Source organism: Pristiophorus japonicus, chromosome 9 (assembly GCF_044704955.1).
Source record: "Pristiophorus japonicus isolate sPriJap1 chromosome 9, sPriJap1.hap1, whole genome shotgun sequence".
Taxonomy (NCBI): Eukaryota; Metazoa; Chordata; class Chondrichthyes; family Pristiophoridae; genus Pristiophorus; species Pristiophorus japonicus.
Window position 1 is genome coordinate 116,728,005 of NC_091985.1, and position 15,192 is coordinate 116,743,196.

General features: G+C 44.1%; 1 protein-coding gene across 2 annotated transcripts in view; it reads left to right on the forward strand.

The window, feature by feature from the left end:
- commd1 (copper metabolism (Murr1) domain containing 1) overlaps positions 1-15,192 on the forward strand; it is a 164,439-nt gene that overhangs the window by 65,491 nt on the left and 83,756 nt on the right. For both annotated transcript variants that reach the window (XM_070889740.1, XM_070889741.1), the window contains exon 2: positions 2,509-2,790. In XM_070889740.1, coding sequence (XP_070745841.1) covers positions 2,509-2,790 — 282 coding nt within the window. The remainder of the gene's footprint in view (positions 1-2,508; positions 2,791-15,192) is intronic.

The following is a 15,192-nucleotide window of genomic DNA, read 5'->3' on the forward strand; positions in this document are numbered from 1 at the left end:
ACCAGTTCCCAATCCACGTGAGCACACTACCCCCAATCCCATGTGCTTTAACTTTGCACATTAATCTCTTGTGTGGGACCTTGTCGAAAGCCTTCTGAAAGTCCAAATACACCACATCATCTGGTTCGCCCTTGCCCACTCTACTGGAAACATCCTCAAAAAATTGCAGAAGATTTGTCAAGCATGATTTCCCTTTCACAAATCCTTGGACCTATCATGTCACCTCTTTCCAAATGCGCTGCTATGACATCCTTAATAATTGATTCCATCATTTTACCCACGACTGATGTCAGGCTGACTGGTCTATAATTCCCCATTTTCTCTTTGCCTCCTTTTTTTTAAAAAGTGGGGTTACATTGGCTACCCTCCAATCCATAGGAACTGATCCAGAGTCTATGGAATGTTGGAAAATGACTCAATCCATCTGCTATTTCCAAGGCCACCTCCTTAAGTACTCTGGGATGCAGACCATCAGGCCCTGGGGATTTATCGGCCTTCAATCCCATCAATTTCCCCAACACAATTTCCAGATTAATAAGGATTTCCCTCAGTTCCTCCTTCTTAGTAGACCCTCTGACCCCTTTTATTTCCGGAAGGTTGTTTGTGTCCTCCTTCGTGAATACTGAACTAAAGTACTTGTTCAATTGGTCTGCCATTTCTTTGTTCCCCGTTATGACTTCCCCTGATTCTGACTGCAGGGGACCTACGTTTGTCTTTACTAACCTTTTTCTCTTTACATATATATAGAAGCTTTTGCAGTCCATCTTAATGTTCCCTGCAAGCTTCCTCTCTCAGTCTATTTTTTCCCTGCCCTAATCAAACCCTTTGTCCTCCTCTGCTGAGTTCTAAATTTCTCCCATCCCCTGGGTTCGCTGCTATTTCTGGCCTATTTGTATGCCACTTCCTTGGCTTTAATACTATCCCTGATTTCCCTTGATAGCCGCGGTTGAGCCACCTTCCCTTTTTTTTATTTTTACACCAGACAGGGATGTACAATTGTTGTAGTTCATCCATGCGGTCTCTAAATATCTGCCATTGCCCATCCACTGTCAACCCCTTAAGCATTATTTGCCAATCTATCCTAGCCAATTCACGCCTCATACCTTCAAAGTTACCCTCCTTTAAGTTCTGGACCATGGTCTCTGAATTAACTGTTTCATTCTCCATCCTAATGTAGAATTCCACCATATTATGGACACTCTTCCCCAAGGGGCCTCGCACAACGAGATTGCTAATTAATCCTCTCTCATTACACAACACCCAGTCTAAGATGGCCTCCCCCCTTGTTGGTTCCTCGACATTTTGGTCTAGAAAACCACCCCTTACGCACTGCAGGAAATCCTCCTCCACCGTATTGCTTCCAGTTTAGTCAGCCCAATCTATATGCATATTAAAGTCACCCATGATAACTGCTGCACCTTTATTGCATGCACTCCTAATTTCCTGTTTGATGCCCTCCCCAACATCACTACGACTGTTTGGAGGTCTGTACGCAACTCCCATTAACGTTTTTTGCCCTTTGGTGTTCTGCAGCTCTACCCATATAGATTCCACATCATCCAAGCTAATGTCCTTCCTAACTATTGCATTAATCTCCTCTTTAACCAGCAATGCTACCCCACCTCCTTTTCCTTTTATTCTATTGTTCCTGAATGTTGAATACCCTTGTAAGTTGAGCATGGTCGCTTCTCAAACCAATACTTTTCTGAATCTACTCATCATTTGTTTCTGGGCAGAACACTGAAATTAACAAATAGTTCAACTATTAATCCAAAACTGTGTCCTGGTTTTGGGCAAAAAAAGGTATTTTCCAGAAAAGTTAATTAGGAACAATTTTCAACCAGGTACAATGCTGTGATTAGAATGGGCGAAGAATGTCCACGTGCTGGACTTGATACTTTGGAAATGAGGTCAGAGCTGGTGCATCAAGAAAGCTGCTGAAATATGTAGAGTTGGTGGCAGGTGCATGAGATAGAGATGGGTCATTGGGATTTTGTGAGAGAGGGAATATTGGGAGATTTTTAAGAAGGCTGGAATGAGAGACCGTGGCTGGTTGAGTGAAAATTGAGAGTGTTAACTATCGTAGGTTTTTGGGTAAGACGAACCAAGGTCTGGTGAAGATGCGTCCTACTAATTGTTCCTCCTCCAGATGTAGCAGTAGTGTTTTTGGAACCTGAAGCTGTAATGATGCTTACGTGATGTAGTCAGTCACCTGTTTTTAAAACTAAAAAAAAATGTTACAGGACCAGTAGCAAAAACTGTCGCCTTATTGCTTCAAGGCAGTGTTCCTGCTGATGGGCCTCGACAGAAGTTAGTTAGTTCGTTGAGTTGAATAATAGTGGGGGAAGGAAACCTGAGACCTTGACGTGCCAATCAGCATCACGGTGTTTATTTTTGCAGAGTGTACTCCATCTTGACTGGTCAGACTTTATGCTGAATCTCTTGAATAAAGGATTTTGGTATACGATGGCCAAAACTATTTGTCTAATACGAGTTTTATCTCAACAGTCAATAACGTCTGCAGACATGGACTTCAACCAACTGGAAGCCTTCCTAACAGCACAGACCAAAAAACAAAAAGGAATTACACCAGAGCAAGCTGTAGTTATTACAAAATTCTGGAAAAATCATAAAGTTAAAATCCGAGAAAGCCTTATTAATCAGAGCAAATGGGAGAACTGTTTGAGGAACTTGAGTTGGAGAGTTGACTTGAAGACTCAGTCCAGGCGCTTGGATCAAATTAACACGCCAGTTGCTATTATAGAATTGGAGCTTGGAAAGAATGATCAGGTAAGGCCGCTACCTGGGTTTTGGATAATGGCACATCGGTAGGAGGTAAAGAAGCATTGTATTGTTCATTGATTAGAGTATTTGTAGCAGAAATTACATTCTTGTGTTCCAACTGATCAGAGTCAAAATCCTGAGGTGCTAGAAAAGGTCATCGCAAAGAGTACAAAAATATGCATCTTGAAATTCACTACTTTCAAATCAATTTTTCTACACCTCTCCAACTTTGTCCTCACTGGACCTTTACACACGTGCACTTCCAGCAGTGATTGCCAGATGTTGAAGAAGACTGATGATGATGATGATTTTTTTCGCCATGCTGGAACATAAGGGTGCTAAGTACTACCCCCAACTGCTGCTTACGATAAACTTGAGATTGGTAGGTCCACCAAATTGATCTTTTTCTGCCAGCGCTGACTCAATGGGTCAAATGTGGGAAGGGAGACAATCACGATCACTAGTGGAGTAATGCTGGACAGGCTAATGGGACTCAAGGTCGACAAGTCCCCTGGTCCTGATGAAATGCATCCCAGGGTATTAAGAGATGGCGGAAGTTATAGCAGATGCATTCGTTATAATCTACCAAAATTCTCTGGACTCTGGGGAGGTACCAGCGGATTGGAAAGCAGCTAATGAAAAGCCTCTGTTTATATAAAAAAAAAAGGGGGCAGACAAAAGGCAGGTAACGATAGGCCGGTTAGTTTAACATCTGTAGTGGGGAAAATGCTTGAAGCTATCATTAAGGAAGAAATAGCAGGCCATCTAGATAGGAATAGTGCAATCAAGCAGACGCAGCATGGATTCATGAAGGGGAAATCATGTTTAACTAATTCTTTGAGGATATAACGAGCATGGTGGATGGAGGTGTACCGATGGATGTGGTGTATTTAGATTTCCAAAAGGCATTCGATAAGGTGCCACTCAAAAGGTTACTGCAGAAGATAAAGGTACGCGGGGTCAGAGGAAATGTATTAGCATGGATAGAGAATTGGCTGGCGAACAGAAAGCAGAGTTGGGATAAATGGGTCCTTTTCGGGTTGGAAATCGGTGGTTAGTGGTGTGCCACAGGGATCAGTGCTGGGACCACAACTGTTTACAATATACATAGATGACCTGGAAGAGGGGACAGAGTGTAGTGTAACAAAATTTGCAGATAACACAAAGATTAGTAGGAAAGCGGGTTGTGTAGAGGACTCAGAGAGGCTGCAAAGAGATTTAGATAGGTTAAGCGAATGGGCTAAGGTTTGGCAGATGGAATACAATGTCGGAAAGTGTGAGGTCATCCACCTTGGGGGGGGGGACAAGGGAATACTATTTGAATGGGGAGAAATTACAACATGCTGCGGTGCAGAGGGACCTGGGGGTCCTTGTGCATGAATCCCAAAAAGTTAGTTTGCAGGTGCAGCAGGTAATCAGGAAGGCGAATGGAATGTTGGCCTTCATTGCGAGAGGGATGGAGTACAAAAGCAGGGAGGTCCTTCTGCAATTGTATAGGGTATTGGTGAGGCCGCACCTGGAGTACTGCGTGCAGTTTTGGTCGCCTTACTTAAGGAAGGATATATTGGCTTTGGAGGGGGTACAGAGACGATTCACGAGGCTGATTCCGGAGATGAGGGGATTACCTTTTGATGATAGATTGAGTAAACTGGGTCTTTACTCGTTGGAGTTCAGAGGGATGAGGGGTGATCTTATAGAAACATTTAAAATAATGAAAGGGATAGACAAGATAGAGGCAGAGAGGTTGTTTCCACTGGTCGGGGAGACTAGAACTAGGGGGCACAGCCTCAAAATACGGGGGAGCCAATTTAAAACAGAGTTGAGAAGGAATTTCTTCTCCCAGAGGGTTGCGAATCTGTGGAATTCTCTGCCCAAGGAAGCAGTTGAGGCTAGCTCATTGAATGTATTCAAGTCACAGATAGATAGATTTTTAACCAATAAGGGAATTAAGGGTTATGGGGAGCGGGCGGGTAAGTGGAGCTGAGTCCACGGCCAGATCAGCCATGATCTTGTTGAATAGTGGAGCAGGCTAGATGGCCTACTCCTGTTCCTAATTCTTATGTTCTTATGTTAAATGGCCTCCTTCTGAGTTGCATTAATCTATGTTCTTTGGAATGGTAAGGATTTCTTCCAAATGTGTAGCTCCTATCTGTAGTTCAGAATTAATAGGCAAGGTGAGATGCTAGAATTTCAATTCCAAGGGGGCAGAATTATATTTTCAAAATTATCTTTTACACCTCTTCATCGTAAGAAAACTATACAAGAATACTTCTGAGCGAATTAGTATCTTAAACTATTTCCCCATTAAACTTCCCACACAAACCAATATATTTTAAATGTATTCTCCTCCAATCTTCTTTTACTGTCCTCGTCAAGTTGATGACATCTTGATGATGATTCCACAGGTTGCAATGGCTCATTGTGACCTTACTCAAGTGTCTGAGCCTGGATGGTGAGTATTGGAAAATTGTTCAACTGTGGGCCTGTCGTAGCCCAACTCTCACTCCATACATACTTCCAGCAGGACCCACTGCTTCTGTCTCACTTCCTTTTCTTCTTCAGCCCTTTTCTCCTTTCTCCTTCCCAGTCATGTCACCTCTTCATTTCTCCGTTCTTGGGTACTTTACCACCCTCCCTCTAACCCATCACTACTCCGCTGCCATCCGACTCTCGTGCCACTGTCCCAGGCTGGAATAAGCCCACAACTACTCTCTGTGCCTCTCTCAGCATTCTCCAAAGGACCAGCAAGGCACTCATCGCTGCCTCCTTACCAGCAGCAACCCCAACTGCCCCACCCTCATCCTTTCAGTGGGTCGACTGGGAACTAATCTCGCCAATCTGTTTCCCGCCCTGCTAACCCCACCTATCACTGCCCCCAAATCTCATCATTCTCTTTCCTGTCCTCATCCCACTTATCACTGCCCACTAATCTCGCTAATCTTCCTGTCCTCACCCAGCTATCACTGCCCCCTTGGGCTGTGCCAATGGATCAACAGTCACCATCCCTGTTGTTCCCTCAATCCAGTAAAACATTTTAGATTTATATGGTCAACAGCAGCGAAGACTTTGGATTTAGTAAATGTTGTATATCCCTTGTGGCTTTGCATTTCAGACAATTTGTGTATAATCCAATCACAGGCATTTCTTGTCCATTGTCTCTCAATCACCTACTTCCTGTAGTACTCAGGATATCCATAATTTATATTTCTACTATAAACCAATCTATTGCTGGAAACTGTTTCCACCCAAGCCCATATACATTTATAAAGTGTTTCATGACTTATACTCTGGTACAGTTCCTGTCTTCTCTCCAAACCGTAAAGCGCACGTGTCTTTGGCAGCACCTTGTGTTGCAAATGCCAAATGTGTTTTTTTTAAATCAGCTCTTGGTAATCTACATTCTACAAGGAAGAACTTGTGTTCTTTTAAGAGCCCCTCAAAGAACAAAGGACATTTGTTAGAATTTTTAATGTAATCTCGTTAAAATATTAATTCCTTTACCTTCCATACTCTGATCATTTCACAGCAAATCTGTCCAGCAGCAATCTCCCCAACACAAGCCTACAATTGAAAAAAATGGTATAAGTGTTGGAGTTGATTTAAGGAAAATCTGTTCCATGTGGTGTTTGTCGAACTGCTGTCACTACCATAGAGACATATTTACTTTTAGATTTTTAATTTTAAATTTATTGTACAATGTTCTGATAATTGTCTTTGTTTTCTAACTCATTTTCATTTGCATTCTTACAGCAGTTTTATTCATAAAACAGCAACTAATATAGAACATAGAAAAATAGGTGCAGGAGTAGGCCATTCGGCCCTTCTAGCCTGCACCGTTACAAGGCTAGACAATCTTAGGTAGACCACTCTAACTGTCCCCTGCATTCCTTTACTGTTGCTTTACATACCCTTGACTGCTGATGTACATGCCATCTTGAACTGCGTCCCCCGAACTCATTGTTCCTCGCAAAGTTGGAACACAGGCGGGTATCTTTCTGTCTGCTTCAAGGTTACCGACAGTGGCTTACTGCAGCAAAATACACATTTATTTTCATGCTCCTTATGCTTTCTATTTTACCATCCTTTATGACCGTAGTTCTTGCTCCCCTTCAGTATAAATTTATTAGTTCCATAATGCATGTAAAGTGTTTCGACCAGCACTTTTTCTCCTTTCACATAAGAACATAAGAAATGGGAGCCAGGAGTAGTCCATTCAGCCTTTTGAGTCTGCTCCGCCATGCAATAAGATCATAGCTGATCATCTTCTTCAACTCCACCTTCCCGCACTATCCTCATATTCCTTGGTTTCCTTAGTATCCAAAAATCCATCGATCTCTGTCTTGAATACACAACGACTGAGTCTCCACAACCCTCAGGGGTACAGAATTCCAAACAGTCACAACCATCTGAGTGAAGAAATTTCTCCTCATTTCAATCCTAATTCCCGATCCCTTATTCTGAGCCTGTGATCCCCCCCCCCAAGTTCTCGACTCCTCAGCCAGGGGAAACAGCCTCCCAGCTTCTAAACTGTCAAGCCCCTTAAGAATTTTATACGTTTCAATGAGATTACCCCTCATTCTTCTAATTCACGAGGGCATATTGGTCAATTATTCCTCATAAGACAATCCTCCCCTGCACCCCGCCCCCCCATCCCAGGAATCAGTCTAGAGAGCCTTCATTTCACTCCCTTTAAGGCAAGTATATCCTTCTTTCGGAAAAGGAACCAACATTGTACACAGTACTCCAGGTGCCATTTCAGTGAAGCCCTATATAATCGCAATAATGCTTCTTTACTCTGATACTCCAATTCTTTTGTAATAAAGATGAACGTACGATTTGCTTTCCTAATTGCTTGTGTACTTCCATATTAACTTTCTGTGCTGTTTGTACAAGGACACCCAGGTCCCTCTGAATACCAACATTTGCCCATTTAAAAAAAAATGCTGCTTTTCTATTTTTCCTACCAAAGTGGATAACGACACATTTCTCCACATTATGAGCATATGACACAAAGAGCAAGGGGATAACTAAGGAAAGAGTAGAGCCTATTAGGGACCAAAATGGTGATCGATTTGTGGAGGCGGATGCGGGTCAGGTACTAAATGAATACTTTGCGGTTGTCTTCACAAAAGAGAGAGAGACGATGCCAACGTTGAAGTTCAGGAGGAAGATAGTGAAATATTGGATGGGGGTAAACATAGTAAGAGAGGAAGTATTAAGGGGTTTAGCATCCTTGAAAGTCGATAAATTGCCAGGAATGGATGAAATATATCCAAGGCTACTAAAAAAAAAAGCAAGGGAGGAAATTCCAGAGGCTCTGATCATCATTTTTCGATCCTCCCTGGCTACAGGAGTTGTGTCAGAGGATTGGAGAACTACTAACGTTGTACCATTGTTCAAAAAGGGAGGAAGGGATAAACTGAGAAATTACATGCCAGTTAATTTAACCTTGGTGGTAGGCAAATTACTGGAATCAATTCTGAGGGATAGTATAACCTTCATTTAGAAAGACACAGATTAATAAAGGAGAGTCAGCATGGATTTGTTCAGCGAAGGTCGTGTCTGACGAACTTGATAGAATTTTTTAAGGAGGTAATCAGGAGGTTCGATGAGGGCAGTGCGTTTGATGTCATTTACATGGATTTTACCAAGCCTTTTGACAAGGTCCCACATGGTAGGTTGATCAAAAAAGTAAAAGTCCATGGGATCCAAGGGAGAGTGGAAAATTGGATCCAAATTTGGCTCAGTGGCAGGAAGCAAAGGGTTTTGGTTGAGGGGAGCTTTTGTGACTGGAAGGCTGTTTACAGTAGGATTCCACAGGGTTCAGTACTCGGTCCCTTACTTTTTGTTGTTTAAATGATTTAGACTTAAATATAAGGGGATAAAAACAGAAAATGCTGGAGATCTCAGCAGGTCAGGCAGCATCTGTTGAGAGGAAGCAGAGTTAACGTTTCAGGTTGATGACCCTTCGTCAGAACTGGAGAGTGTTCGGAAAGAACAGATTCTTAACGAGCACTGAAAGGGGGAGGGAAAGAAAGAACAAAAAGGAAGATCGGTGATGGGTTGGAAGACAGGAGAGATTAGAGAGACAAAAGGGATAAGGGCCCAATTTCAAATGGTAATGCTAGGAATTAGAAAAACATTAGTCAAGATAGGGTGTGAATGGCGGGATATTGGCCAACTGCCATTAGAGACGAGGAGAAAAAAAGAAAGAAAGAAACCGGCTCTGAAGTGGGATGGGGGAAAGGAAGCCAAAGATTGGCAGCAGTTACACTCCGAAATTTTTGAACTCTATGTTGAGTCCAGAAGGCTGTAAAGTGTCTAAACGAAAGATGAGGTGCTGTTCCTCGAGCTTGCATTTGGGCTTCGTTGGAACAGCGTAGGAGGCTGAGGTCAGAGTGGGAATGGAGAATTGAAGTGACAGGCGACTGGAAGCTTGGTCACAATTGCGGGCTGAGCAGAGGTGCTCCGCAAAGCGGTCGCCTAATCTACGCTTGGTCTCCCCAATGTAGAGAAGACCACATTGTGAGCAGTGAATACAGTACACTAAATTGAAAGAAGTACAAGTAACTTGCTGTTTCACCTGGAAGGGGTATTTGGGGCCCTGGATAGTGGGAAGGGAGGAGGTAAAAGGGAAGATGTTGCATCTGCTGCGCTTGCACAGAAAGGTGCTGTGGGAAGGGGAGGGACTGCTGGGGGTGATTGAGAAGTGGACCAGGGTGTCACGGAGGGAGCGGTCCCTTTGGAATGCTGAGAGGGGAGGGGAGGGGAGTTGAAGATGTGATTGGTGATGGGATCACACTGGAAGTGGCAGAAATGGCGGAGGATGATCCATTGAATGTGGAGGCTGGTGGGGTGATAAGCGAGGACAAGGGGAACCCTATCATAGTTCTGAGCGGGAGGGGAAGGGGTGAGAGCAGAGGTGCGGGAAATAGAACAGACACGATTGAGGGCCATGTTAACCACGGCAGAGGGGAATCCTCTGTTGAGGAAAAAGGAAGTCATGTCAGAGGCACTCGTATGAATGGTGGCGTCGTTGGAGCAGATGCGATGGAGACGGAGAAACTGGAAGAATGGAATGGAGTCCTTACAAGATGTGGGGTGGGAGGAAGTGTAGTCCAGGTAGCTGTGGGAGTCAATGGGCTTATAATGGATACGGGTAGAAAGCCTATCCCCAGAGATGGAGACGGAGAAGTCGAGGAAGGAAAGATTTGGAGATGGACCATGTGAAGGGTGGAAATTGGATGCAAAGTGAATTAAATTTTCAAGTTCAGGGCGAGAGTCGGAAACGGCACTGATAGTCATCAATGTTCCGGAAAAAAGAGGTGAGGGAGGGAACACGAATAGGACTGGAACAAAGAATGTGTCACATATCCCACGAAAAGGCAGACATCGTTAGGACCCATGTGGGTTCCCATAGCAACACCTTTAATTTAGAGGAAGTGAGTGACGTTAAAAGAATTGTTCAATGTGAGAACAAGTTCAGCCAGGCGGAGGAGGGTGGTGGTGGATGGGGACTGCTTGGGCCTCTGCTCGAGGAAGAAGTGGAGCGCCCTCAGGCCATCCTGGTGGTGGATGGAAGTGTAGAGGGATTGGACGTCCATGGTGAAAAGGAGACCGTTGGGGTCGGGAAACTGGAAACTGTTAGTGAGGAGGGCATCTGAGGAGTCGCGGATGTAGGTGGGAAGATAATGGACAACAGGAGAAAATATTGAGTCGAGATAGGAAGAAATAAGTTCTGTGGGGCAAGGACAGGCTGACATGCTGGATCCACTGGGGCAGTCCTGCTTGTGGATCTTGGGAAGAAGGTAGAAGCAGACTTTGCGGGGTTGGGAAACTATGAGGTTGGTGGCTGTGGAGGGAAGATCTCCAGAAGAGATGGTCTGGGAAATTATGCCTTGATGTTCAGTAGTGGGGTCATGGTCCAGGGGGAGGTAGGAGGAGGTGTTCGAGAGTTGGCGATCAGCCTCTGCCATGTAGAGGTCGGTTTACCACACAACAACAGCGCCACCTTTGTCAGCAAGTTTGAGCGAGCGGAGTGCTGCTAGTTCAGAAGGAGGTACGTTGAAGTAAGTGAGGGGAACGGAGAAATTGAGACGGCCGTTTGCAATGAAAAGGTCTAGAGAGGGTAAGAGGCCACAGGGAAGGATCCAGGTTGAGCGAGGCAATATAGGGGGCATGATAAAGAAATTTGCAGATGATACAAACATTGGCTGTGTGGTTGACGGTGAGGAGGAAAGCTCTAGACTGCAGGAAGATATCGACGAACTGGTCAGTTGGGCAAAAAAGTGGCAAATGGAATTCAATCTGGAAAAGTGTGAGGCAATGCATTTTGGGTGTGGTAACAAGGCAAGGGAATGCACAACAATTGAGAGGATGCTGAGAGGTGTGGAGGAACAGCGGGACCTTGGAGTAGATATCCACAGATCCTTTAAGGTAGCAGGACAGGTCGATTTATGTAGTTAAAAAGGCATAGAAACATAGAAAATAGGTGCAGGAGTAGACCATTCCGCCCTTCGGACCTGCACCACCATTCGATAAGATCATGGCTGATCATTCCCTCAGTACCCCTTTCCTGCTTTCTCTCCGTACCCCTTGATCCCCTTAGCCGTAAGGGCCATATCTCACTCCCTCTTGAATATATCCAATGAACTGGCATCAACAACTCTCTGCGGCAGGGAATTCCACAGGTTAACAACTCAGTGAAGAAGTTTGTCCTCATCTCAGTCCTAAATGGCCTACCCCTTATCCTAAGACTATGTACCCTGGTTCTGAACTTTTTAAAAAAGGAGGGAGAGAGAAAACGGGGAATTATAGACCGGTCAGCCTGACATCAGTAGTGGGTAAAATGATGGAATCAATTATTAAGGATTTCATAGTGCATTTGGAAAGAGGTGACATGTAGGTGCAAGTCAGCATGGATTTGTGAAAGGGAAATCATGCTTGACAAATCTTCTGGAATTTTTTGAGGATGTTTCCAGTAGAGTGGACAAGGGAGAACCAGTTGATGTATATTTGGACTTTCAGAAGACTTTCGACAAGGTCCCACACAAGAGATTAATGTGCAAAGTTAAAGCACATGGGATTGGGGGTAGTGTGCTGACATGGATTGAGAACTGGTTGTCAGACAGGAAGCATAGAGTAGGAGTAAATGGGTACTTTTCAGAATGGCAGGCAGTGACTAGTGGGGTACCGCAAGGTTCTGTGCTGGGGCCCCAGCTGTTTACACTACATTAATGATTTAGACGAGGGGATTAAATGTAGTATCTCCAAATTTGCGGATGACACTAAGTTGGGTGGCAGTGTGAGCTGCGAAGAGGATGCTATGAGGCTGCAGAGCAACTTGGAGAGGTTAGGTGAGTGGGCAAATGCATGGCAGATGAAGTATCATGTGGATAAATGTGAGGTTATCCACTTTGGTGGTAAAAACAGAGAGACAGACTATTATCTGAATGGTGACAGATTAGGAAAAGGGGAGGTGCAAGGAGACCTGGGTGTCATGGTACATCAGTCATTGAAGGTTGGCATGCAGGTACAGCAGGCGATTAAAAAAGCAAATGGCATGTTGGCTTCATAGCGAGGGGATTTGAGTACAGGGGCAGGGAGGTGTTGCTACAGTTGTACAGGGCCTTGGTGAGGCCACACCTGGAGTTTTGCGTACAGTTTTGGTCTCCTAACCTGAGGAAGGACATTCTTGCTATTGAGGGAGTGCAGCGAAGGTTCACCAGACTGATTCCCGGGATGGCGGGACTGACCTATCAAGAAAGACTGGATCAACTGGGCTTGTATTCACTGGAGTTCAGAAGAATGAGGGGGGACCTCATAGAAATGTTTAAAATTCTGATGGGTTCAGACAGGTTAGATGCAGGAAGAATGTTCCCAATGTTGGGGAAGTCCAGAACCAGGGGTCACAGTCTAAAGATAAGGGGTCAGCCATTAAGGACCGAGATGAGGAGAAACTTCTTCACCCAGAGAGTGGTGAACCTGTGGAATTCTCTACCACAGAAAGTTGTTGAGGCCAATTCACTAAATATATTCAAAAAGGAGTTAGATGAAGTCCTTACTACTAGGGGGATCAAGGGGTATGCCAAGAAAGCAGGAATGGGGTACTGAAGTTGCATGTTCAGCCATGAATTCATTGAATGGCGGTGCAGGCTAGAAGGGCCGAATGGCCTACTCCACCTATTTTCTATGTTTCTATGCTGACATTTGTTTAGCTCCAGTTCAAAGAGCCAGTGTCCATTGTAAAAAGCAATGCTTCTTCACGCCCAGCATGAAATAAAAAAGAAATACTTGCATTTCTATAGCGCCTTTCACGACCACTGGACATCTCAAAGCGCTTTACAGTCAATGAAGTACTTTTTGAAGTGTAGTCACTGTTGTAATATGGAAAACACGGCAGACAATTTGCATACAGCAAGCTCCCACAAACAGCAATGTGATAATGACCAGATAATCAGTTTTTTTTCTTAAGTTGATTGAGGGATAAATATTGGCCAGGACACCGAGGATAACTTCCCTGTTCTTCTCCAAAATAGTGCCAGGGGATCTTTTATGTCCACTTGAGAGAGCAGATGGGTCCTCGGTTTCACGTCACATCTGAAATGGCAAATGTTGAATTTTAGAAAGATGTTTAATGTACTGTGTTAAAGTTAGGTTCAAGGTAGTTGGATTATAAATTGATTTTGCTACAAGAAGCTTTCTCCACAAACATTATGTTCTAATAATTATGGTTCAGAGCATGTGAGCCGGAAGTAAGAATAGAATCTAGGTGAGGGGAATTTTAAAAGCTGCAACAAAATTGATCTTTTAAAAAAAATAAATGATTTCGTTGATTTCTGGACTCTGCTGAGTGAACCAATTTCAGTGGGCAAGGAGCGTAATTAGCTTGTGTGTCTCGCTTGTGTCTCTCGTCTCTGGGATAATAAAAGGAAATAGGTCCCATCTGATCTCAGGTGGATGAAAAAGATCCCACGGCACTATTTTGAAGAAGAGCAGGGGAGTTCTCCCCAATCTCCTGGCCAATATTGATCCCTCAATCAACATTGCTTAAAAACAGATTATATGGGGATCATTATAAGAACATAAGAACATAAGAATTAGGAACAGGAGTTTGCCATTTAGCCCCTCGAGCCTGCTCCGCCATTCAACAAGGTCATGGCTGATCTGGCCGTAGACTCAGCTCCACTTACCTGCCCACTCCCCATAACCCTTAATTCCCTTATTGGTTAAAACTCTATCGATCTGTGATTTGAATACATTCAATGAGCTAGCCTCAACTGCTTCCTTGGGCAGAGAATTACACAGATTCACAACCCTTTGGGAGAAGAAATTCCTTCTCAGCTCTGTTTTAAATTGGCTCCCCCGTATTTTGAGGCTGTGCCCCCGAGTTCTAGTCTCCCCGACCAGTGGAAACAACCTCTCTGCCTCTATCTTGTCTATCCCTTTCATTATTTTAAATGTTTCTGTAAGATCACCCCTCATCCTTCTGAACTCCAACGAGTAAAGACCCAGTCTACTCAATCTATCATCATAAAGTAACCCCCTCATCTCCGGAATCAGCCTAGTGAATCATCTCTGTACCCCCTCCAAAGCTAGTATATCCTTCCTTAAGTAAGGTGACCAAAACTGCACGCAGTACTCCAGGTGCGGCCTCACCAATACCCTATACAGTTGCAGCAGGACCTCCCTGCTTTTGTACTCCATCCCTCTCGCAATGAAGGCCAACATTCCATTCGCCTTCCTGATTACCTGCTGCACCTGCAAACTAACTTTTTGGGATTCATGCACAAGGACCCCCAGGTCCCTCTGCACCACAGCATGTTGTAATTTCTCCCCATTCAAATAATACTCCCTTTTACTGTTTTTTTTTCCCAAGGTGGATGACCACACATTTTCCGACATTGTATTCCATCTGCCAAACCTTAGCCCATTCGCTTAACCTATCTAAATCTCTTTGCAGCCTCTCTGTGTCCTCTACACAACCCGCTTTCCCACTAATCTTTGTGTCATCTGCAAATTTTGTTTGACTACACTCTGTCCCCTCTTCCAGGTCATCTATGTATATTGTAAACAGTTGTGGTCCCAGCACCGATCCCTGTGGCACACGACTAACCACCGATTTCCAATCCGAAAAGGACCCATTTATCCCGACTCTCTGCTTTCTGTTAGCCAGCCAATTCTCGATCCATGCTAATACATTTCTTCTGACTCTGCGTACCTTTATCTTCTGCAGTAACCTTTTGTGTGGCACCTTATCGAATGCCTTTTGGAAATCTAAATACACCATATCCATCGGTACACCTCTATCCACCATGCTCGTTATATTCTCAAAGAATTCCAGTAAATTAGTTAAACATGATTTCCCCTTCATGAATCCATGTTGCGTCTGCTTGATTGCACTATTCC